Source organism: Eucyclogobius newberryi, unplaced genomic scaffold (assembly GCF_026437365.1).
Source record: "Eucyclogobius newberryi isolate DKJ021-1_F unplaced genomic scaffold, fEucNew1.0.hap1 SCAF_14, whole genome shotgun sequence".
Classification (NCBI taxonomy): domain Eukaryota; kingdom Metazoa; phylum Chordata; class Actinopteri; order Gobiiformes; family Gobiidae; genus Eucyclogobius; species Eucyclogobius newberryi.
Window position 1 is genome coordinate 32,071,531 of NW_027315768.1, and position 26,396 is coordinate 32,097,926.

Below are 26,396 nucleotides of genomic sequence, written 5' to 3' on the forward strand. Positions count from 1 at the left end.
TTGGGCTGTGACCGACCACATTTACAACATGTCAAAGCCTTGTTTAAAGTCCTTGTTGAGCGCGTAAACTTTTCAGTGTTTTATTTTAGACAATAATTAGCGTGTAAAACTGGCGTGTGACATGAATAGCCTGAAACAAACATCGCATCTACTTTGAATTGCTCTCGCCATTCAGCACAATGCATTTTCAGTCCGACATCCTTTGAAAACTGTTCCCGTCCTCTACTCTCCGTAATTATGTTTTATGTTTGACCCGGGCACTTGGCACCTCCGGCTCGGCGCTGGCCTCGCCCTCCTGCCCTGTCCTGACCCGCGCCGTCCGTGATTTATTTTGGCCGCGTCCGAACGCTGCGGCGTCGCATCCATCGGGCTGCGCTGAACCCGGAGGATGTGGGGAAAAAACCTGTGCCAAATACTGAGTCGGAGCCGCAGTGTCCGGACTCAAACCGGTCGTGATCACGTGACTGAAATGACGTTATTGGACTTTTTCCGATCCGTCGCAGGTGTGAACACTCAAAAAGAAAAAGATTACCGTATTTCCCGGACTATAAGTTGCACCTTTTTTCATAGTTTTGGCCAGAATGCGACTTATACTTATATTTATACTATATACTTATACTCCGGAGCGACTTATATGTGATATTATTTGTTATTTTCACACTTGCAACCGCATTTCATACTCCAGTGCAACTTATATATGTTTTTTTCTTCTCTATTATGCATTTTTGGCTGGTGCGACTTATACTCCAGTGCGACTTATATACTGGAAAAAAAGGTACTCAAGACTGATTGTTACCGGACCTTTAAGATGATTTAAACGAGGTGAAAATCCGTGTGTAATCAGAGGAAAGAAAGTGGACGTTTTTGCAGTTTGCACGTCATTTTAATCGTGTAAATGTGACTCGAGTAAATAAAGGCTGTCAAAGTTAATCGTGGAAAATTGACGCATTAATGGTGACTTGGTGCAGATGAATCAAACTCGCTGTTTTAGATTATGAAGGAGGAGCCACAAAGACACCACAGAGGTCTTGAGTTGAGACAAAAAAAACAAATAATACGGGCCAAATATTCCATCTAAACTGTTGCGATTATTGTGAGAAAAAACATCACGATTTAACGATTATTCACGATTATTGAGACAGTGAACAAACAACAGTGAAAGCTTTAATCTTCTTTCATTCCCACGGTCTGACGTGTAATCGGCTTCACAAAATTGCACTTTCTGAAAGACAAAATAAAGTAAAATGTGACAAAAAATGGACTTCTCTTTTCGTTTTGTCGCGTTGCGCTGTTGGTTTTGTTCTTTTTAGTTTGTGTCACGTTTCTGTTTGTATCATTATAAAGCAACAGAAATAAGAAAAAAAGGTGATTTAATATTGCAAAAAGTTGATGATTGACTCTAAATACTCGTCTACAAACGTCAAAATCCATATGTTGTATTTAGTTTTATACCAGTCCTGGAAGTGTGGATAAAACCTGAGTCCAGTGAGTGAAAAACAGGTCCCTCTGCTCTTAATTACAGCTGCTGTGGCTTTATGAATGTTCAGCTCTCATCTCTCTCTCTGTCTGTTCTCTCTCCCTCACTCTCTCCCTCTCTCTCCCTCTTTTTTATTTATGTATTATTTCTTTATTTTCGTATTTATATAAAACATGTCACAAAAAGAGAAGGAAAGTGAGAGCTGAAGAGGGAAAACCCCCCAAAGGACTTCTACACTGAAGCTCCACATTATGAATACATCAAATTAACATGTAATTATAGCCGTGCATGGATGGAAATGATTCTTCCTCTTCTTCTTCTTCTTCTTCTTCTTCTTCTTCTTCTTCTTCTTCTTCTTCTTCTTCTTCTTCTTCTTCTTCTTTTTCTTCTTCTTCTTTTTCTTCTTCTTCTTCTTCTTCTTCTTCTTCTTCTTTTTCTTCATCTTCTTGTTTATCTTTTTCTTCTTTGTCTCCTTCTTCGTCTCCTTCTTCTTCTTCTTCTTCTTCTTCTTCTTCTTCTCCTCCTGCCTCTTCTTCTTCTTCTTCTTCTTCTTCTTCTTCATCATCTTCCTCTTCACTTTTAAAGGGCATGTGACAGGTTCGACTGCACTTTTCACTCAAACGTAGTAAACTTGATCATATTTAAGATTTTACTGAACATTTCGCACATTTGTGGAAGTTTATAATGTCACTTCCTGGTTGGACAAGGGCAGAGATCCTTTCACAACTGTTACCTAGCAACCATGCTGTAAACAAGCGCCACAATCCACATCAATGACAGAATGCTTTGCGTGTAAATTCTCTCGCTTCTTTTTGATCGGACGTCTCATATTGATGACATCACGGAGGGAACTCGGCTCCACTTCCTGTCATTTTCAACTTTTACGTTTCAGTTTTTCGTCACAAACTGCAACTTGACTGATGTAAAACTATGATAAATATTTACCACGCACCAAACGAAGGCGTGATGAGAAAAACACGAGCACTTGACGTGTTATTAAAAATGCTGTTGTCACGGCGACGCTGACGGTTTGTGTTTCTAAAATCCATTAAGACAAAAACATGAGAGGTGAAAGTGTCGTCCTCTTCTTTATCCATTAGCAGGAGGCGAACACTTGTCCTAATTGTTCTGAAACTTGTTTAATTAAAAAGTATACGTCGAATATAAACACAATCTTCACGGAGTTGACGTCAAGTGCTTCTCTTAATGAATCAAAACCTCGAGTGTAATTAATTTATGCAGGTTTTTTACCGAACAATTAACATGATTGTCTTTGTAATATCAGTCCTGCTTTTACCAAGTGTCGCTTTTAAAATGTTTATATATATCTATATTTGCTTTTTAGCAAGACGAACAATGACAACAGCAACACACAAATTATACAGAAAATCAAAAAATTAAAACAAATAAAATACAAAAAATAAAATGCCAAATAAATAAATAAAGTAAAATAAAATTAAATTAAATGAAATGTAATTTCAATTTGAATTTAATTTAATTAATGAAATAAATCAACTAAATTAAAATAAATTAAACAAAACTAAAACAATACAAAATAAAGTAAAATGAAAAATAAATAAAATACAAATAATACAAATTAATAAAAATAAGTGTCCTAATGAAAAACGTGTAAAATCATTGCCCAAAATTATGCAAGAATCCGACTGTGGGAATCTGCAAATGGGTCACAAAAAGTTGTAGTCTTTGAAAAATGAGGCAGTTTAGATCTGTTTTGTGATTTCCTGGTTGAACCTCGTTCCCCTGTGCTGCATTTGAGATGATTCAGCCTCTTTTTTGTTTCTCTTTTTTGGCCGCCAGCCCTCGTCTCTCCGTTTTTGCTTTGTCCTGGAACATTTTTGGTGACAGCGCAGCAGCTGGAGTCCCTGGTCCCGCCCGGGTCTAATTGGCCTCATCGTGGCTGCTGCTGCTGCTGCTGCCGGAGGTGTGCGTTCGCTCCGGAGGGTACAGCTCCCGGTGCGTCCTGGGAGTGAGGAGAGCCACGGGGTTTACAGAAGGGGGCTCCCGCAGGAGGGGAAACGGGGGGGAACGGAAAGGACGGTCCCAGGGGAAGCCGAGAAGCGACAGCTCAGAGTCTTCCTGCAGCTTCAAATCAAGTGGATTCTGACACTCAGCAGTCGCAGGGAGAGAATAGCTTTTTAGCCTCGGGTCAAATTGTATTATTAAAATCCTTGTTAGTGAAGGAGGGCAGTTTATACCTCCGGGGGAAATATTCGTAATGTGTGGCACTCGAGTCCACTTCTGCACGTCATGAATCCGGGATCGCTGGCGCTGAATCCATTCGGGAAACGGAGGAAATGTTAAATACTTTCTCATCCACAAAGCCCGTCTCACTGCTGTTTATGTCCCGGCCAAATTCTATAGCGGCAGGTGAAATTACATCTGCAGGTGTTGCACTCACTCCGGCGCGGAGTCAGGAGGATTCAGGTTTTAAACGCCGAAGCCTGAATTTTAAACAACATGGGACTTGAAATGCTGTTCCATCTAAGACGTGGTTACTCATCTGAAGATTTAATGGATGCATTTCGGTATTTAAAGAGCACCTATTATGCTAAACGCACTTTTTTGAGCTTCAAACCATGTTCTAACATAGTTTCCTCATCAAAAACAGACGTGGAGTTGCATTTAGCTTCATTCACGCTCGTTTAATTGATCCTATTTATGAGGTCCTCAGTTCCATAATAATAATAATAATAATAATAATACAAATAATAATAAATAAATGAAGTAAAAATATGTGAATATATGTATATTCTATATCGTAATTTATTTTTTTATTTAACCATGAAAAGTCTTATTTATATTCGTAGATGTCTTTTTTGAGGAAACCGTGGCCACGAGGCTTTTGCAACACAGCCCAGAAGAGTGTCTCGCTTGTGTAACATTAAAACGCTCCCGTGCTCGAATTCCAAATAATCCGGCGTACGCACACGTGACATTTGGACACGTTAACCACCGCCGGATCAGCGTAACCCCCACACGGCTCTGTCATCGGCGTAAACCTCCCGGGCCCTGCTTTTCCTGGAGATCAGCCAGCACTGCCGCTAACACCACTCCGCGATCCATAATTTATCAGCCTCGCCATCTGATCGGTAATTATTCCCCCGACGTCCCGCCACGCTACACGCTACACGCCCCTCCCTCCCTCCAAACGACACATTGTCTTTTAATGCAGCGTCGTTAAAAGGTTTCGCACTAAAACAAAAGCCGGACGATTTCGCGGCGTCTACAAATGTTTTAAAATGCCAGTAACGTTTTTGCGCGCGGGCAGGATTTATAGTCGGGCCGGCGGTCGGACGCACGCGCTGGTTTATGGGTCGGGGGACGCTGTTTTTACTGATTTGATAAAGGGCGCCGCGGGACAAACACGTGAATTAAACATAAGCGGTGGATCCGTGGAGTTGTCGGATCGTCTTTCAAGCGCGGCGTGGAGGTCTCCACTCGGGTTTGGTCCCGGTTCGGATTCAAGTTCGGTTCCAGTTTTGTCCCGATGTCAAGTTCCGATTTTAAACAGGAGAATTGACAAAAAGAAATATAAACTGACAGAGAGTTACAGGGTTTTTTTTGTACCCTGTATAAACTATATTTTGGTTCCTGCTAATCCTGTGTTGTCCTGCATTTGAGGCTTGAATGTTCTGAAAATTCCTGTTTGCACCTTCCCCCTATCCCTGCCCACCTCCCTGTACCCTGACAGAACCTTTATTTGCTGATGCGGATTGAGCAAGAATAGACGGCAAAGACTTTAATCCATAAGATGTGTTCATACTATAATCGCTGTCCCTTGTTACAATGAAGTGTCACTATGAAGAGGCGGGGCTTATCGGGACGTCCAATGCGCCTGTTTCTATTAGCAACCCATTTTAGATCAATATTGTGTTTTACAATGATGATCTACTTATGTTAAAGTTCAACACTAAGTATCTGATCAAAAAAATCCTAATATATTTTGAGCCGTGGATAAAATACAGGAAATACAGGACATACAGGACATACAGGACATACAGGACATACAGGACACACAGGACACACAGGACACACAGGACATACAGGACACACAGGACATACAGGACATACAGGACATACAGGACACACAGGACACACAGGACACACAGGACATACAGGACACACAGGACACACAGGACACACAGGACACACAGGACATACAGGACACACAGGACACACAGGACATACAGGACATAAAGGAAATACAGGACATAGAGGACACACAGGACACACAGGACATACAGGAAATACAGGACATACAGGACATACAGGACATACAGGACACACAGGACATACAGGACACACAGGACACACAGGACACACAGGACACACAGGACATACAGGACATAAAGGAAATACAGGACATACAGGACATACAGGACATACAGGACATACAGGACATAAAGGAAATACAGGACATACACGACATACAGGACATACAGGACACACAGGACATACAGGACACACAGGACACACAGGACATACAGGACATAAAGGACATACAGGACATACAGGACACACAGGACGTACAGGACGTACAGGACATACAGGACATACAGGACATATAGGAAATACAGGACACACAGGACACACAGGACACAGAGGACATACAGGACACACAGGAAATACAGGACACACAGGACATACAGGACATACAGGACATACAGGAAATACAGGACATACAGGACATAGAGGACATACAGGACATACAGGACATACAGGAAATACAGGACACACAGGACATACAGGACATACAGGACATACAGGACACACAGGACACACAGGACATACAGGACATACAGGAAATACAGGACATACAGGACACACAGGACACACAGGACATACAGGACATAGAGGACATAGAGGACATACAGGACATACAGGACATATAGGACATACAGGAAATACAGGACATACAGGACATACAGGACATACAGGACATACAGGACACAGGACATACAGGACATACGGGACATAAAGGAAATACGGGACATGCAGGACATACAAGACACACAGGACACACAGGACGTACAGGACATACAGGAAATACAGGACATACAGGACATACAGGACATATAGGACATACAGGACATATAGGAAATACAGGACACACAGGACACACAGGACATACAGGAAATACAGGACACACAGGACATACAGGACATACAGGAAATACAGGACATACAGGACATATAGGACATATAGGAAATACAGGACATACAGGACATACAGGACACACAGGAAATACAGGACACACAGGACACACAGGACATACAGGACATACAGGAAATACAGGACATACAGGACACACAGGACACACAGGACATACAGGACATACAGGACACACAGGACACACAGAACATACAGGACATAGAGGACATACAGGACATACAGGACATACAGGACATACAGGACATAGAGGACATACAGGAAATACAGGACATACAGGACATACAGGAAATACAGGACATACAGGACAAGCAGGAAATACAGGACATACAGGAAATACAGGACATACAGGACATACAGGACATACAGGAAATACAGGACATACAGGACATACAGGACATACAGGACATACAGGACATACAGGACAAGCAGGAAATACAGTTGAAACATGTGTGTCTTTTCCCTTTGTTCATTAAAAGTCTGTGTTGGAGATTGAAAGTAAACTGTATTTACTTCTAAAATGATCACATGCTCAAAATGCAGCTTCGTAGTCGTGTCGTAGTTTTGACCGTTTCCGTGGCGATTCCCTGGTGCGATTCCCGTGTTGGTTTTGTCCGTCCCTTTTTTACCCGACACAGAAATGAACTTTCATTACATTAACGGCCTCGTCCTCTGCGGTTGCTCGGCGCGTTCGCACTGGCGCCCGCTCTTTTCCGCCCGCGCGCTGCAGTTCGCTGAGTGCTCCGCCATTAACCCGGTCGCCGCCCGCTCCGCCGTTAGCACGTCAGCTCTTTTTTTACTTCACGCCGCGCGCATTTTTCACCTTTTAAAAGCGCGCCTTCGACTCCTGCGTCAGCTTTGTCTCTCGATCGATGGCGTCCACCGCAGCGATCGAGATTGTGTCATTATCGGGAAAGGAATTGCCAAAGTTCGTTTAGCATGAACGTTTTAGCCTTTTGGCCTGGCGTCCCTACATTTCGGGGTTTACGGTCAGTTTTTAACGAAGCGGCAGAAAAACATGCTGCTTTTATTTCATTAATTACCCGTGTTGAGCTAGCAAGCTAACGTAAACGCAATCGGACGCGTTCCAAAACTAATTTAGTTTTTGAGGACGACCAATCTCGTTAAAGAACCGGCTCGGTGTGCTGCTCTGCTCGGTGGCGGAGTGGATCGCACACATGCCAGGCTCCGTGTGACAATGCTGAATGTCCTTCCCTCTCTCATCTCCATTGCATACAGCATTGACCAGTCCAGTAAAGCCCAAACATCCTTCAAAAAACAATAAAAAACATAAAGAACCGGCTCGGTGTGCTGCTCGGTGGCGGAGTGGATCGCACACATGCCAGACTCCGTGTGCAGCGGCCACAGTGAGTTTGATTCTGGCTCCTGACAATGCTGAATGTCCCTCCCTCTCTCATCTCCAGTTCATGCAACACTGACCAGTCCAGTAAAGCCCAACAATCCTCTAAAAAAAAAAAGAAAAAAAAAAAGGAACGAGCTAAGTGACTTTATTTCATTTTTTTAAAGTAGCAAAATTTGTCAGAAATATCTTAAAACAAGACAAACAAGCTAATATTAATCATATTTCTGTTTACCTTACATTTATTTAATTATTTTTATTACATTTCTGAGTTTGTTTTCCCAATAATCTGCCTCCAAAGTAATTACACTCAAACGACTAGAATAAAAGAGAGTTTATGTGTCCTTTTCCCGTGTACGTCTCAGACCTCCAAGCAGCATTTAACCCCGGGCTAATTGTGCACAACATTATTTACCTTGCACCTGAGCGATCCGGCATTAAGATGATGGCCGTATTCAGAGCGTCGGCGTAATGGCACCACCGAAACCGCTCGAACGATGCCGGGGACATTGCGGCGGCAAAAGCCATTCAAAATGTCCGACCTTGAGCGCTTAAATGTGGCGCTCCTCCTCCCGCCGCCCTCCGGAGCGGCCGCGGGGGTCACCACGGAGCGGGCGGGGTCACCACGGAGCGGGCGGGGTCGACACGGGCCGTAATTACCAGTCGGGGCTCATTCGGTGATTGCATGGACGCGGCGTAATTAAACGGGCGTCGGCTGAAGGTGAAGGCGCCGCACTCGGGAGCGACGCCATCGAGACGATCCAAAACTAAACTCCACCGGTTCCGTTCGCCCTAAAACGCATTTGGGTCGCAGTCGCCGCCCAATATTTGACTAACGCCGTTCAATAATTAGAGGCGAAGAAAAATAGACTGGAGAGGTATTTATGTTTGAATAAATCACCTGTAAGTTCTGGTATTCTGGTGCATTTTAGACGTAGTATTTTAACACATTATTTTAATACACAAAATATTATAGGCTCGTTATTTATTCTAGCAGATTCTGTGGATAAACGTGAACATAAATAGATTTTAAACAGTACAAATGTCTTGATTCTGAGTTTGTTTTCACTGTGGTTTAAATACTCGTTATTTGCCTTAAGAGTATTAAAGTACACGGTAACAGATGATTGTGTCCCACATGATTAAAAATGCCACATAGATTTAGTTACATGAGAATATCTAATATATAAGTTGATATGATTTGAATTAGGGACGTCAAGTTTTTCAGGTTAATCGATAATCATGATTATTCAGGTCTCAAGAACAAATATAAAAACATGTTATTAATAAAAATAAGCATAAATGACATAAGACAAATAATAATAATAGTGAAAATTTTAGAAGCAAAGTTAAGTATTTTTAGTCCAATCTATCGTCAAAATATTTTACTTTTTTTATCTGGCTGTTTTTGTCACATTTACTTCATTTTGTCTTTCAGTAAGTTCAGTTTCATAAAGTCGCTCACAGACTTGAGGATCAGTGACACGTCGGTCAACGAGAAAACAAAAGAAAATTCAAGATTTCACTGTCGTTCTGTCTCAAAAATCGTGAAGAATCGTGAAATCATGATGTCTTTTTTAACACTTAAACGTGATATCGTCCCTTGTGTGCTTGTTGTTGAGGCCCATTCTTCTCTCTCTTTGGTCCTGACACACCCACCAGAGGACGCAGCGCCCCCTGTGGTTGTGTTTATGCCAGTTCCCTGACGATGTAAAGTATCCCGGGAGTGTCTTTGTCCACGTAAACACTCGTTTGCGGCGTAACTCGATCTCACACAAGTGCAAACCCAACAGAAAAGTCCCCGGCGCAACTTTCACACTTGTGATGATTTAGTATTTTTTCGCTGCCTTTGTACCAAATCAATATTGGATCAGCCGACCCGGGTTTGACCGCCGAGGCCCGAGGCTGCCACAAGCAGCGCCGAGACGTCAACGCCGCCAGGATCTTCCACTTCAAGCAAAACGCTGCTCCACCGCACGAATAATTCATGCCTTCTGCGCCCGGACTCTGGTTTGAGAAGGAGTTGAACGCTCTGAGGAAACTCCTGTCTCAGTCTTTTAATTCCAGACATTTTTGACGTGTTATTTATTTGCCGGACACAGATTAGATTGTGCTCGTCTCAATACTCGTTCTTCAAGTATTTATAAAGCTCAATTCACGCAATATCGAACCCAAATATAGCCACAATATGATACATGAGTTCATCGTGCAAGACAATAGAATATATATCATTATTCGCGGAAGTGAATTGGTATTATTTTGATGTGATTTCATGTAAACGCTGAGGTGAATGGTGACGTGTTTAGACCAGATTTAAAGTTGAGACAAATATAATCTTGAAGCTAAATTATCTTGTAATGAGTGAGAAATGCCTAGAAACCAATTAAATACAATTTTATACAGTCAAAACTCCTCAAATCCAGATTAAAATTAAGAATTCAAGTTTTTTTCTGGCAGTTTAACTTCGTGTTCGCTTTCAATACACACATGTCTTCTTCTTCTTCTTCTTCTTCTTCTTCTTCTTCTTCTTCTTCTTCTTCTTCTTCTTCTTCTTCTTCTTCTTCTTCTTCTTCTTCTTCTTCTTCTTCTTCTTCTTCTTCTTCTTCTTCTTCTTCTTCTTCTTCTTCTTCTTCTTCTTCTTCTTCTTCTTTCTTCTTTCCTCTTTCCTCTTTCCTCTTTCCTCTTTCCTCTTTCCTCTTTCCTCTTCTTTTTTGTGGACTAATCGATACTAACTAGAGACTCATTTAAACAAGTATCGAAAGGAAAAAAACAGACAAAATGTTACTTTTCCTGAATTGTTTTAGAATATCTTCCTCTGTCAAGACCACATGGTATTTTTATTATCATTATTTATTTTTGAAAACATCTTTCTATTGTCACATAATCACCATAAACCTTGGCAACCATCCCAGGTCTAAACTAAACCAGATCCAAACCGTGAGTAAACCAGGACTAAACAGGAATATAGTGTAATATAGTGTAATATAATGTAATATAGTGTAATATAGTGTAATATAGTGTAATAAAGTGTGATATAGTGTAATATAGTGTAATAAAGTGTGATATAGTGTAATATAGTGTAATATAGTGTATATATAGTGTAATATAGTGTAATAAAGTGTAATATAGTGTAATATAGTGTAATAAAGTGTGATATAGTGTAATATAGTGTAATATAGTGTAATATAGTGTAATATAGTGTAATATAGTGTAATAAAGTGTGATATAGTGTGATAAAGTGTGATATAGTGTAATATAGTGTGATATAGTGTAATGAAGTGTGATATAGTGTAATATAGTGTGATATAGTGTAATAAAGTGTGATATAGTGTAATATAGTGTAATATAGTGTAATAAAGTGTGATATAGTGTGATATAGTGTGATATAGTGTAATAAAGTGTGATATAGTGTAATATAGTGTAATATAGTGTGATATAGTGTGATATAGTGTAATAAAGTGTAATATAGTGTGATAAAGTGTGATAAAGTGTGATATAGTGTGATATAGTGTGATATAGTGTAATAAAGTGTGATATAGTGTGATATAGTGTAATATAGTGTAATGAAGTGTGATATAGTGTAATATAGTGTGATATAGTGTAATAAAGTGTGATATAGTGTAATATAGTGTAATATAGTGTAATAAAGTGTGATATAGTGTGATAAAGTGTGATATAGTGTAATATAGTGTGATATAGTGTAATAAAGTGTGATATAGTGTAATATAGTGTAATATAGTGTAATAAAGTGTGATATAGTGTAATAAAGTGTAATATAGTGTGATATAGTGTATGTTACGCTTGTCACGATACTAAAATACTAAAATTTCACTTTCAGTTTAAAACAACACCACAATGAAAAATACTGTATTTTTGACAATAGAATGACATTTTCAACACTAGACAATTGTAGTTTCCTTATGTTAACATGGGTCTTATTCTCGTTCTGTTCAAGCTCAAGATCGTTCTAAAACTATTCATTTTATGTGATTTTTTCTTGTGAGTGTCACGTTTATATTTCAGTATCGACTATTGACTTCTTTTTATTTCCGCTCATTTGCTTTGCGTTAATTTGTGTCCCTCCTGGAGCGTCCCCTGCAGTTCCGGAGGCTTAGCTCCTTCGTTAGCGGCTTTAGCTGTAATTGAACGGGCCAGAGCGAGTGCTCGAGCGGAGCGACACCAGTGTTGACATGTTCATTAAGAGCCTTTAACAGTCACGAGTGAGAGGAATGTTTGCTGTTTTCTGCTGTATAGACGTGTTATTGAAATGGAAATGTGTAATGTGATGTTTTAAACGGTCAGTACAAGCTAAAAAAAGACGTTGGAAACATAAGATTGCGCTTCTTTCTGCTCCATTTAATCTATTTTCTGTATGATTAGCTTTGTAGTGACACTGATGATGTCTTTTATATTTTAGGAATTAATAAAATAGAATAAATACTTCCCCAAAGGACACGTATATAAAAAGCGTGTTTGTGTCTCAATGCTAACGCTAATGCTATGTTGAGGTATCAAACATTTTATCAAAATAAAACAGATGAATACATCAAACTGAAATAATCTTAAAAAATCAGACAGACAAAAAGACAGTTTTTACTTCACACTTTAATTTGTTTTTTAATTCTTATTTTGATTAAAGTTAGCATTAGCGGTGAGGAACGGTTAGCTTAACACCTGCTGCAGTGCACAGAGCAACATTTGAGCATTTTTCCCATTCAAAACACAATATTTAGTTTAAAATGTTTCATTATTAGAGCAGCGGTTCTACTTTTTCATCATTTTGAAACCTATGGATGGTCACAAAGGTCACAAAGGTCACAGAGGTAGTGATCTGGACAAGGGTTTTCATTTCAAGATACTTTTGCTCCCATCTACAAGTGTATGTTTCACTTCTGAATGAACGCTGAACACTCAAAAACCCTCCACAACTAGTATTATCATCATTATTACAGTGTATTTATATAGCACTTTTCCACCTTCAAACTACAACATCTACACGACTAATCTGAAGTCTTTACTGTCCCTTTGTCCCTTTGTCCCTCTGTCCCTCTGTCCCTCTCTCAGGTTGTGTCTGGAGGCTCGGGACCCATACTGTGGCTGGGACTTCAGACAGAGACGCTGCACCACGTTAGAGGACAGTTCCAACATGAGCCAGTGGAAGCAGAACATCTCCGTCTGCCCCGTAAGACTCACGGTTACCACGGTTACCACCACCTTTACCACCTTTACCACCTTCACCACCTTTACCACCTTCACCATGTTTACCATGTTTACCACGTTTACCAGCTTTACCACCTTCACCACCTTTACCACCTTTACCACCTTCACCACCTTTACCACCTTCACCACCTTTACCACCTTCACCACCTTCACCATGTTTACCACGTTTACCACCTTCACCACCTTCACCACCTTTACCACCTTTACCACCTTTACCACCTTTACCACCTTCACCACCTTCACCATGTTTACCACGTTTACCACCTTCACCACCTTCACCACCTTTACCACCTTCACCACCTTTACCACCTTTACCACCTTCACCACCTTCACCATGTTTACCATGTTTACCACGTTTACCACGTTTACCAGCTTTACCACCTTCACCACCTTTACCACCTTTACCACCTTCACCACCTTCACCATGTTTACCATGTTTACCACGTTTACCAGCTTTACCACCTTCACCACCTTTACCACCTTTACCACCTTCACCACCTTCACCATGTTTACCACGTTTACCACCTTCACCACCTTCACCACCTTTACCACCTTCACCACCTTTACCACCTTTACCACCTTCACCACCTTCACCATGTTTACCATGTTTACCAGCTTTACCACCTTCACCACCTTTACCACCTTTACCACCTTCACCACCTTTACCACCTTTACCACCTTTACCACCTTCACCACCTTCACCATGTTTACCATGTTTACCACCTTTACCACCTTTACCACCTTTACCACCTTCACCATGTTTACCATGTTTACCACCTTTACCACCTTTACCACCTTCACCACCTTTACCACCTTTACCACCTTCACCACCTTCACCATGTTTACCACGTTTACCACGTTTACCACCTTCACCACCTTCACCACCTTTACCACCTTCACCACCTTTACCACCTTTACCACCTTCACCATGTTTACCATGTTTACCACGTTTACCACGTTTACCACCTTCACCACCTTCACCACCTTCACCACCTTCACCACCTTTACCACCTTCACCACCTTTACCACCTTTACCACCTTCACCACCTTCACCACCTTTACCACCTTTACCACCTTTACCACCTTCACCACCTTCACCACCTTTACCACCTTTACCACCTTCACCACCTTTACCACCTTTACCACCTTCACCACCTTCACCACCTTTACCACCTTTACCACCTTCACCACCTTCACCACCTTTACCACCTTCACCACCTTCACCACCTTCACCACCTTCACCACCTTTACCACCTTTACCACCTTCACCACCTTCACCACCTTCACCACCTTCACCACCTTCACCACCTTCACCACCTTCACCATGTTTACCATGTTTACCACCTTTACCACCTTCACCACCTTCACCACCTTCACCACCTTCACCACCTTCACCACCTTCACCACCTTCACCACCTTTACCACCTTCACCACGTGCTTTAAACGTGGTAAAGGTGGTAAACATGGAAAGGGCCCTGGTGGTGAAAACGGTGACGTCTGGTGCGAGCGATCTGATTTATGTCTGATTGACCAGAGGAAATGGGCAAAACTAATGTGGCAAAGACAGAAAATGGGTCGTTAATGATGGAAAGAGTTACTCCTGCGTCGTCTTCCAAATACAACAGTTACTCTAAAAGTCTTTTGATTCACTCGTGTCACCAGGTGTAGTTGATGATCAGATTTGTAAACGTGCAGCAAAAATCAGAACTTATTGATAATAATAATTATCAGGTTATACATACTTTAAATACACATTTACAACTGAATCAATTCAGTAAACACACTTATTTCCGCTTTTGTTAATGATAATATGAATTAGAGGCAGAAACCGTTTGTGAGAAAATACATTTGACATAAAATTACATTTTACACTTTATAAAGTATCAGATTGAAAAGAGCAAAACAAAAATCTCAGTGATACTGTCACTTACAGTGCAGAGTAACAATTACTACATTAAGAGGAAATAAAAACACAAACAATTGTTGGTGTTCTAAGTGGCATTAGTTTACCTGAACTACATGTGTAACATTTACATTTTTATATTTAATCATCACAGACATTATTGCTGTTGGAAAGTTGTCATTTATAGCTTTCTTACATAGGTTTTCTAATAACAAAAGCATATTTTTATCAATAGAAGTTAAGCGATACTTAATGCTTAGCCTTATGCAAGCAATAAACTAAAAAAAAACTGCGTGTTTGTTGTCATGGCAACGGAGTTTGACAGACACATGTCTTGGCTCAGATTGATACGAAATCAGCCGCTTTCAACAGAAATAAATCCAGCAAACAGAGTCGTTTTGGACGTACCTTTTGTCACAGACGTCTGTAGATGCAGTTTTAAGACGCAAACACGGAAAACACAGCGTGTGGCACTTCCGCTCTGGGGCGCAATTCAAACCGCCCCACGGGAACGTAGAAAAGTGACGCAGGCTGCGCCAGGCAGCAGACCACGCGCCTCGCAAACAAAGTATACAGCTATATCTATTTATAGATATATACATGGATATATATTATTATTTTACACATTTACGCTAATAAGAATATAAGATATTTCTGAATAAATTATATTGTTTTTAGACACAAAAAAAATTGACTTGAATAGTTGGCAGATTGACAGGGGGGCGGCGCCCCAGCTCCCTTAATGGACCAGCCGCTGCTGGGTACCAGGGAACGTAGGTACCAGGGAACATAGGGTTCACGTTTCACAGTTCACCCTTTACAAATACACAGTAACTCGCGGTACATTTACAGTCACAATAAACGTGACACATCTGGAGTACGTGAGCTCATACGTTACACAGCAGATGATGACTTTTTCATGAGACGCAGTGCCTTTATGAGACACACGGGACATAAACACAATCACCGCTGCACTTAGATGAATCACAATCAAATTAAACAGAAGAGTACATTTCACTGACTTTCAATAAATAAGGATTAAGGAGGACAAAAACCTGTGGTATTTGTCTCTACTTAAACCACATATGAGACCAGTGTCTTACACATGTGAGTCTTGTTTTAGTTTATCAGTTCAGAATTCTCTCTAATGTTCAAGTCTATATGACAATTATGAATATACATTTCACTAAATGTAATAAACACAATTATATGTCACTATTTTACTTAACATTTTGCCCTCAGTTTGACATGTTTTTGAAAAGTTTCTGATCGTACTTCCTGGTTGGACATAAGTTTCTGATCGTACTTCCTGGTTGGACATAAGTTTCTGATCGTACTTCCTGGTTGGACATAAGTTTGTTTCTGATCGTACTTCCTGGTTGGACATAAGTTTCTGATCGTACTTCCTGGTTGGACATAAGTTTCTGATCGTACTTACTGGTTGGACATAAGTTTCTGATCGTACTTCCTGGTTGGACATAAGTTTCTGATCGTACTTCCTGGTTGGACATAAGTTTCTGATCGTACTTCCTGGTTGGACATAAGTTTCTGATGGTACTTCCTGGTTGGACATAAGTTTGTTTCTGATCGTACTTCCTGGTTGGACATAAGTTTCTGATCGTACTTCCTGGTTGGATATAAGTTTCTGATCGTACTTCCTGGTTGGACATAAGTTTCTGATCGTACTTACTGGTTGGACATAAGTTTCTGATCGTACTTCCTGGTTGGTCATAAGTTTCTGATCATACTTCCTGGTTGGACATAAGTTTCTGATCGTACTTCCTGGTTGGACATAAGTTTCTGATCGTACTTCCTGGTTGGACATAGGTTTCTGACCGTACTTCCTGGTTGGACATAAGTTTCTGACCGTACTTCCTGGTTGGACATAAGTTTCTTATCGTACTTCCTGGTTGGACATACGTTTCTGATCGTACTTCCTGGTTGGACATAGGTTTCTGATCGTACTTCCTGGTTGGACATAAGTTTCTGATCGTACTTCCTGGTTGGACATAAGTTTCTGATCGTACTTCCTGGTTGGACATACGTTTCTGATCGTACTTCCTGGTTGGACATAAGTTTCTTATCGTACTTCCTGGTTGGACATAAGTTTCTGATCGTACTTCCTGGTTGGACATAAGTTTCTGACCGTACTTCCTGGTTGGACATAAGTTTCTGACCGTACTTCCTGGTTGGACATAAGTTTCTTATCGTACTTCCTGGTTGGACATACGTTTCTGATCGTACTTCCTGGTTGGACATAGGTTTCTGATCGTACTTCCTGGTTGGACATAGGTTTCTGATCGTACTTCCTGGTTGGACATAAGTTTCTGATCGTACTTCCTGGTTGGACATAAGTTTCTGATCGTACTTCCTGGTTGGACATACGTTTCTGATCGTACTTCCTGGTTGGACATAAGTTTCTTATCGTACTTCCTGGTTGGACATACATTTCTGATCGTACTTCCTGGTTGGACATAGGCTTCTGATCGTACTTCCTGGTTGGACATGAACTGTAAATATGACATAGACTCCACAACTGTTACCTAGCAACCAGACTGTAAACAAGAACCAAAATCCATATAAATGACACTACAGTTATGATTTGACACACAATAATACCATGTAACTGCTTTATTTAGTTGAATGATTGTTTAAACTGTCAGTTACGTGTCAACTGTCTCTGTGTTTTCAACGGCACGTCGCACGTTGATGACATCACAGGGGGATTTGCTCTCATTGTGGCTTTTCTAAATCGCAGCTGAGAAATCAGACGACCAACGGCGGCTTCGGGCCGTGGGCGCCGTGGCAACCCTGTAACAACGACGACGGGCTGGAGGGCGTGACTTCCTGTCTGTGTCGGTCGAGGTCATGTGACAGCCCCGCCCCTCGCTGCGGGGGGCGAAGCTGCGAGGGCGCCACCATTGAAGTGTCCAACTGCTCCAGGTGAGGAACGGTTCCATTTATTTCCAAAATTTTCCAAAAGCAATAATAAACTTGTAAAGTAAAGCAAAGTATGACCCTACAACCGTTACCTAGCAACCATACTGTAAACAAGACCCAGGACCCAGAATCTATACCGTATTTTCCGGACTTTAAGTAGCAAAAAGTCGAAAAAAACATATATAAGTTGCACTGGAGTATGAAATGCGGTTGCAAGTGTGAAAATAACAAATAATATCACATATAGGTTGCTCCGGAGTATAAGTGTATAAGTATAAATATAAGTATAAGTTGCACCCCGGCCAAAACTATGAAAAAAGGTAATTGACACAGCAGTTATGATATGACACACAATAAAACCATATAACACCTTTATTTTGTTGAACGATGGTTTAAACTGTCAGAAAAGTGCGTCAGTTAAGTGTAAATTGTGTCTTGTGTTTTCAATGTGACGTCGCACGTTGATGACATCACAGAGGGATTCAGTTTACTTGAACTAAGCAAACCTGCTGCTTGTTTCCATTGATTTTTTAGTTTTTTTACTATAATAATGCACAGTAAAACATATGTATCTGCATTAAGAATGTTTTAACGTATGATTTTAACTTTCTATTTATACAAGTGACTTTCCACCTCTAAAAAGTCACATACTGTGCCTTTAAGTAACAAAATTAAGAACTTATTCCCCCTCTGAGTTTAAGCGTCTTCCTAATTGTGAATTGACACAACTTTTAGCCACAAGATTAACTTAAAAACGAAATCACGAACAAATAAACAACCAGAAAATGAACTGTTGATTCAAGCTAACTGAACAACTATTTATAAAAACCAGGCCGTTCTTCTTTTATCACTCACTACTTGAAATTGCGATCGATTTTTAAAACAACATTGTGGCGCTCGCTCTTAAAGGAACGCTGAGAACATCAAACGCTGACACAAACGTCCCGCCGTTTGTCCCGAGCCTGTTCCGGTGTCAAAAATTGAATTGTGGTTGCGCAAAAAAAAGTGGCAATTAAATCAGGAACAGAGCGGCGGAAAGAACACGGCACTTACGCAAATTGAATAAGCGTTCTGGTTTAGCGTCTGACGAGGCGGCGGCGGCGGCAGAAGAGGCTCGAAACGCAAAAGAACGAGAGCTAAAAGGAACCGACGCGGCCGCAGCGTAATGCAGTTTAGTGTTTATGGATTCACGATACAGTCACAGGGTCAGTCTGGGGTCTGCGTCGGGGCGGGGCCATCGGGAAGGGCATCCGGGGTAAAGTATACACAAGAAGTATAATACCAGATGCTGTTACTCACACTATGAAGTCTAAGAGTGACTAAAGGTTTATGTAGTGATAGTAGAAGTAGTGATAGTAGAAGTAGTGATAGTGGAAGTAGTGATAGTTGAAGTAGTGATAGTAGAAGTAGTGATAGTGGAAGTAGTGATAGTGGAAGTAGTGATAGTAGAAGTAGTGATAGTAGAAGTAGTGATAGTGGAAGTAGTGATAGTAGAAGTAGTGATAGTGGAAGTAGTGATAGTAGAAGTAGTGATAGTAGAAGTAGTGATAGTGGAAGTAGTGATAGTAGAAGTAGTGATAGTGGAAGTAGTGATAGTGGAAGTAGTGATAGTGGAAGTAGTGATAGTGGAAGTAGTGATAGTTGAAGTAGTGATAGTTGAAGTAGTGATAGTGGAAGTAGTGATAGTGGAAGTAGTGATAGTAGAAGTATTGATAGTGGAAGTAGTGATAGTAGAAGTAGTGATAGTAGAAGTAGTGATAGTAGAAGTAGTGATAGTAGAAGTAGTGATACCGGAAGTAGTGATAGTGGAAGTAGTGATAGTGGAAGTAGTGATAGTGGAAGTAGTGATAGTAGAAGTATTGATAGTAGAAGTAGTGATAGTAGAAGTAGTGATAGTAGAAGTAGTGATAGTGGAAGTAGTGATAGTTGAAGTAGTGATAGTGGAAGTAGTGATAGTGGAAGTAGTGATAGTGGAAGTAGTGATAGTGGAAGTAGTGATAGTAGAAGTAGTGATAGTAGAAGTAGTGATAGTAGAAGTAGTGATAGTAGATGTAGTGATAGTAGATGTAGTGATAGTAGAAGTAGTGATAGTAGAAGTAGTGATAGTAGAAGTAGTGATACCGGAAGTAGTGATAGTGGAAGTAGTGATAGTGGAAGTAGTGATAGTGGAAGTAGTGATAGTGGAAGTAGTGATAGTAGAAGTAGTGATAGTAGAAGTAGTGATAGTAGAAGTAGTGATACCGGAAGTAGTGATAGTGGAAGTAGTGATAGTGGAAGTAGTGATAGTGGAAGTAGTGATAGTAGAAGTAGTGATAGTAGAAGTAGTGATAGTAGAAGTAGTGATAGTAGATGTAGTGATAGTAGATGTAGTGATAGTAGAAGTAGTGATAGTAGAAGTAGTGATAGTAGAAGTAGTGATACCGGAAGTAGTGATAGTGGAAGTAGTGATAGTGGAAGTAGTGATAGTGGAAGTAGTGATAGTGGAAGTAGTGATAGTGGAAGTAGTGATAGTAGAAGTAGTGATAGTAGAAGTAGTGATAGTAGAAGTAGTGATAGTAGAAGTAGTGATAGTAGAAGTAGTGAAACCGGAAGTAGTGATAGTGGAAGTAGTGATAGTGGAAGTAGTGATAGTGGAAGTAGTGATAGTAGAAGTAGTGATAGTAGAAGTAGTGATAGTAGAAGTAGTGATAGTAGAAGTAGTGATACCGGAAGTAGTGATAGTGGAAGTAGTGATAGTGGAAGTAGTGATAGTAGAAGTAGTGATAGTAGAAGTAGTGATAGTAGAAGTAGTGATAGTAGAAGTAGTGATAGTGGAAGTAGTGATAGTGGAAGTAGTGATAGTAGAAGTAGTGATAGTGATAGTAGAACTAGTGATAGTGGAAGTAGTGATAGTAGAAGTAGTGATAGTAGAAGTAGTGATAGTAGAAGTAGTGATAGTGGAAGTAGTGATAGTGGAAGTAGTGATAGTAGAAGTAGTGATAGTGGAAGTAGTGATAGTAGAAGTAGTGATAGTAGAAGTAGTGATAGTGATAGTAGTGATAGTAGAACTAGTGATAGTGGAAGTAGTGATAGTTGAAGTAGTGATAGTTGAAGTAGTGATAGTGGAAGTAGTGATAGTGGAAGTAGTGATAGTGGAAGTAGTGATAGTAGAAGTATTGATAGTGGAAGTAGTGATAGTAGAAGTAGTGATAGTAGAAGTAGTGATAGTAGAAGTAGTGATAGTAGAAGTAGTGATACCGGAAGTAGTGATAGTGGAAGTAGTGATAGTGGAAGTAGTGATAGTGGAAGTAGTGATAGTAGAAGTATTGATAGTAGAAGTAGTGATAGTAGAAGTAGTGATAGTAGAAGTAGTGATAGTAGAAGTAGTGATAGTGATAGTAGTGATAGTAGAACTAGTGATAGTGGAAGTAGTGATAGTGGAAGTAGTGATAGTAGAAGTAGTGATAGTGATAGTAGTGATAGTAGAACTAGTGATAGTGGAAGTAGTGATAGTGGAAGTAGTGATAGTAGAAGTAGTGATAGTGGAAGTAGTGATAGTAGAAGTAGTGATAGTGGAAGTAGTGATAGTGGAAGTAGTGATAGTAGAAGTAGTGATAGTGGAAGTAGTGATAGTAGAAGTAGTGATAGTAGAAGTAGTGATAGTGATAGTAGTGATAGTGATAGTAGTGATAGTAGAACTAGTGATAGTGGAAGTAGTGATAGTAGAAGTAGTGATAGTAGAAGTAGTGATAGTGATAGTAGTGATAGTAGAACTAGTGATAGTGGAAGTAGTGATAGTGGAAGTAGTGATAGTAGAAGTAGTGATAGTGGAAGTAGTGATAGTGGAAGTAGTGATAGTAGAAGTAGTGATAGTGGAAGTAGTGATAGTGGAAGTAGTGATAGTAGAAGTAGTGATAGTGGAAGTAGTGATAGTTGAAGTAGTGATAGTAGAAGTAGTGATAGTGATAGTAGTGATAGTGATAGTAGTGATAGTAGAACTAGTGATAGTGGAAGTAGTGATAGTAGAAGTAGTGATAGTAGAAGTAGTGATAGTGATAGTAGTGATAGTAGAACTAGTGATAGTGGAAGTAGTGATAGTAGAAGTAGTGATAGTAGAAGTAGTGATAGTAGAAGTAGTAGTGGTTTGTTCTGTCATTTTACTGTTTGACAAGGATCTACACGGCATTCAGACCAGAAAAATGAAAAATATTTATAGTAGAAAAAACTTCAGTTGTAGCCATCTGGACTCAGTTTAAAACTGAGTCCAGATGACTACAACTGAAGTTTTTTCTACTATGGAACACGCCTGGACGAATGAGGGATTACACCGAAAAATATTTATGTTTTATACTTTTATACTTGTTACTACTGTTGAATGTCTGTTCCATATACTAACTCCTTTAATAGAAGTACAGTTACTTTTGTATTAGTTCTGGTCTTTATTTGTTTGAATGTACCTGTTCTAATGAGGTTGTATTAAACAGAGAGCGAGCATATGATTATACGCAATTATACATCCAGAACAAAGAATTTTAAAATGTTTAACTTCACAAATATAGGATTTGTTGGTGCAAGATATTCTGCATGATTAATAATTCTGACATTCTTCTTTTGGAGTAAAAAAAAAGATTTATATTTTTAGATTAAGATGTTAGTTTTGTAAGTCTTCCCTCACAGTTCCAAACAGTAATTTAGATATGGAAGAATTTAAAATGTTTTACATTAAGTTATTTGAAGATTTTAGTTTTTTTCCTTCAGATTATGATTTAGTTTTGTTGTTTATCCTTTGAAAATACTCGATTGTTTGGCCTTTTTCAACGTTTTGTCCTTTTTCCCTTCAGATATAATTTTGTGAAAATACTAGATTTTTTGCCTTTTTTTCCCTTGTCTTCAAATGATAATAAACTCCAAATCAAACATCAGATATTATTATTCTTCCTCTTGAGTAGTAGTTTCCACAAATCCTTTTTTTACTCTTTTCTTGCACCATTACTTTGCACTTTTACATAATGTGCACATTGTTGATTTATATTTCAGATTTTGCCAACAATTCTGTCTAGTTTTAGTTTATAATCTTACTTCCTGGTTGGACATAAGTACAGCTAATTCCATGTTATAGTTATGATTTGACCACTCTTTTATTTCTTAAGATGCATAACATACATAACAGTGTGTGGACTGTAACGACTCAATAAAACCCAAAACGGCCTTCAAATCAACCAAAATATGGATCAAATTATGTAAAAAGAGAAGAAGAAGCTCTCAGTGGGACTTTCCTGGTTCAATAAAGGTCGATGAATAAATCAATATTAACCCGGACAGTGTGGTTACGTCGGCATTTGAATGTGAATTTCTGCTTTAGTTGTCGTTAGCTCCATGTAGCAACTTTAGCACGACACTGCGTTTGTAACTGCAGAGGCTCAACGGCGGCAGGGGGCAGCAGAGAGCAACTAAACGCAGACGCAATCGATATTTTAGGGATGGACTCCGGGTTTTAGTAGATAATAGAGTTTGATGTCAGTCTGTGTGTTTTTTTGGTCGTCATAGGAACGGGGGCTGGACTCCCTGGTCGTCGTGGGGACAGTGCAGCACGACCTGCGGCACCGGGTTCGAGCTCAGACAGAGGTCGTGCAACAACCCTTCGCCACGACACGGCGGGCGGGTGTGCGTGGGCCCGAGCCGGGACGAGCGGTGAGAGGAACGAGACCCGAGCCTGACGAGCACCAGATAAAAGAGATAATAAAGAAATGAGTCTCGTTTTGAGTATATTTTAACTACATGAAGTGATATTGCCAATGGAACAAGCATAAGATATCCTGTTTTTTTTTTACCTAAAATTAGTACAAAAATGCTATTATACATCTCAAAATATACTCAAATCAAGATAAATACTACTAACTACTACTTATTGTTCCATATACTACTCCTTTAACAGAAGTACAGTTACTTTTTTACTAGTTTTGGTCTTTATTTGTCTGAATGTACCTGTTCTAATGAGGTTGTATTAAAAAAGGAGCATGTGATTATACGCCTTATACATCAAGATCAAATAATTTAAATATTTTTAACTTAACAAATATAGGATTTGTTGGTGTAAGATATTCTACATGATTAATAATTCTGACATTCTTCTTTTGGAGTAAAAAAAATAAAGATTAATGTTAGTTTTGTAAGTCTTTCCTCACAGTTCCACACAGTAATTTAAATATGGAAGAATTAAACTAGTTTTAAATTAAAGATTTTAGTTTTTTTCCTTCAGATAATAATTTAGTTTGGTTGTTTATCCTTTGAAAATACTCGATTTTTTTTTGCCTTTTTTAACGTTTTGTCCTTCAAATGATAACAAACTATAACAAACAAATCATAAATCAGATATTATGTCCAGTTTCCACAAATACCATGAAGTGGCTCATGTCTGGTGCTCTCCTTCAGGTTCTGTAACGAGGGCGTGGCCTGCCCTCAGCCCATCTTTTGGTCGCCGTGGGGCTCGTGGACCAAGTGCAGCTCGGATTGTGGGGGAGGCGTCCACAGCCGAGTGCGGAGCTGCGAGAACGGGAACACCTGCCCCGGATGTGCCCTGGTAACTACGGCGACGCACGTCACTACACTTAAAGTCTAAATGAACGAGTCAGATGCACGTTTCACTCAAACGTGGCGATTATATTTCAGATTTTACTAAACATTTTGCCTATTTGTCCCAAGTTTGACCATTTTTGGAAAGTTTATAATTGCACTTCCTGGTTGGGCGTGCACAGGTAGAGTTAATTCCACAGCTGTTACCTAGCAACCAGACTGTAAACAAGAGCCAACATCCATTTAAATGACACAACAGTTATGATTTGACAAACAATAAGTTGAATGATTGTTTAAAGTGTCAGAAAAGTGTAAACTGTCTGTGTTTTCAACGGCACGTCGCACGTTGATGACATCACAGAGGGACTCAGCTCTACTTCCTGTAAGGATTTTATTTTTCAGAATTTCTTCACAAACTTAACTGAACTAAAGCGATGATAAATCTTTACCTCAAGTTCTTTACCACCAAAACAGTTTTGTCTTATGGACTTTAAAATGTGTTTCTTTATTCACACAATCAAGTTTTTAAAGTGACTATTGTGAAGTAAGTTGTAGTTAAAATATTTAAAAGGAATGAATTGTATCAAAGTTTTAAAAGGTTAAAAATGTTTGAATATGGCGACTGTTAAAGCTTGAAAGAAGTTTAAAGAAAAAGTTCTAGTTAAATCAAAAATGTACATAACAGATTATTTGAATTTGTATTAATTGTAAAAAAAATATATATATAAAAAAAGAAGGAGGTTGAATTAAAATTTTGTGTCACCCAGAGGAGTTCAAAGTGTTCAGTCTTGCACTCGCTCCACGTCAAAGTGCATAGAAAATGAAACTAATCCTGGACTAAACTATGACTAAATCAGAACAGGACCAAACCAAGCCTCAAGTGGTGCAAATCAACTGAAGCACAAACCATCACCTTTTCTAAATGTCACATGTCGTTAAAACACACAATTTACATATTTTAGCTCAACTTTTACAACTGTTTCATCCCGTTGTCGTCATCCAACCACAAACCAGCTCATTAACAACCCTTGACTTCCTGTTGTCCGTCACAATAAAGCAAACGTGGATTAAAAAGTCGTCTTCTTCTTCTTCTTCCTTCCCTGCGGCGCCGTGCAGGAGTACAAGGCGTGCAACCTGGAGTCGTGCCCGGAGGTGAAGCGGAACACGCCCTGGACGCCCTGGATGCCCGTGAACGTGACCCAGGGCGGGGCCAGGCAGGAGCAGCGGGTGCGCTACATGTGCCGCGCCCACCTCAGCGACCCGCACGAGCTGCAGATCGGCCGGAGGAAAGTGGAGACCCGGTTCTGCCCCAACGACGGGACGGCGGCGTGCGAGACCGACAGTGAGTGAAGCCATGAGGCCGGAAGGTTTGACCGGAATGTTCCGCAGTGTGACACCGTTATTAGTGTTTTTAATGCTCTGGGATGTCACCGTGAGCGCGGTAGCCTCTCCGCAGAGCTGACCTGTAGCGTTTCACCTCTCCTCACCTTAAATGACTCTGCATCCTCACATGTGGAGGAGCGATCGCTGACCGTTACCGACACCATGTGACTTAAAGCGCCCCCTACAGGTCGGACGACGGAACTAACACGCAGTTAAGATAAATATATGTTTAATTTTGCTACAAATTAAAAAAAAATTAAATCACAGAATAGCATTTTTTAAATTTATAATTTACACAAAAGGAAATTACCCAGCAAACACTGGGCCAAAACTCATCTGATGTCACTTTCTTTTTATTTGACAAATACAAA

At 40.0% G+C, this 26,396-nt stretch overlaps 1 protein-coding gene across 3 annotated transcripts in view; it reads left to right on the forward strand.

The window, feature by feature from the left end:
* The window catches only part of sema5ba (sema domain, seven thrombospondin repeats (type 1 and type 1-like), transmembrane domain (TM) and short cytoplasmic domain, (semaphorin) 5Ba), a 378,099-nt gene that overhangs the window by 313,751 nt on the left and 37,952 nt on the right, over positions 1-26,396 (forward strand). For all 3 annotated transcript variants that reach the window (XM_072445266.1, XM_072445269.1, XM_072445267.1), the window contains exons 13-17: positions 13,092-13,209; positions 17,909-18,093; positions 23,617-23,760; positions 24,502-24,649; positions 25,759-25,984. In XM_072445266.1, coding sequence (XP_072301367.1) covers positions 13,092-13,209; positions 17,909-18,093; positions 23,617-23,760; positions 24,502-24,649; positions 25,759-25,984 — 821 coding nt within the window. The remainder of the gene's footprint in view (positions 1-13,091; positions 13,210-17,908; positions 18,094-23,616; positions 23,761-24,501; positions 24,650-25,758; positions 25,985-26,396) is intronic.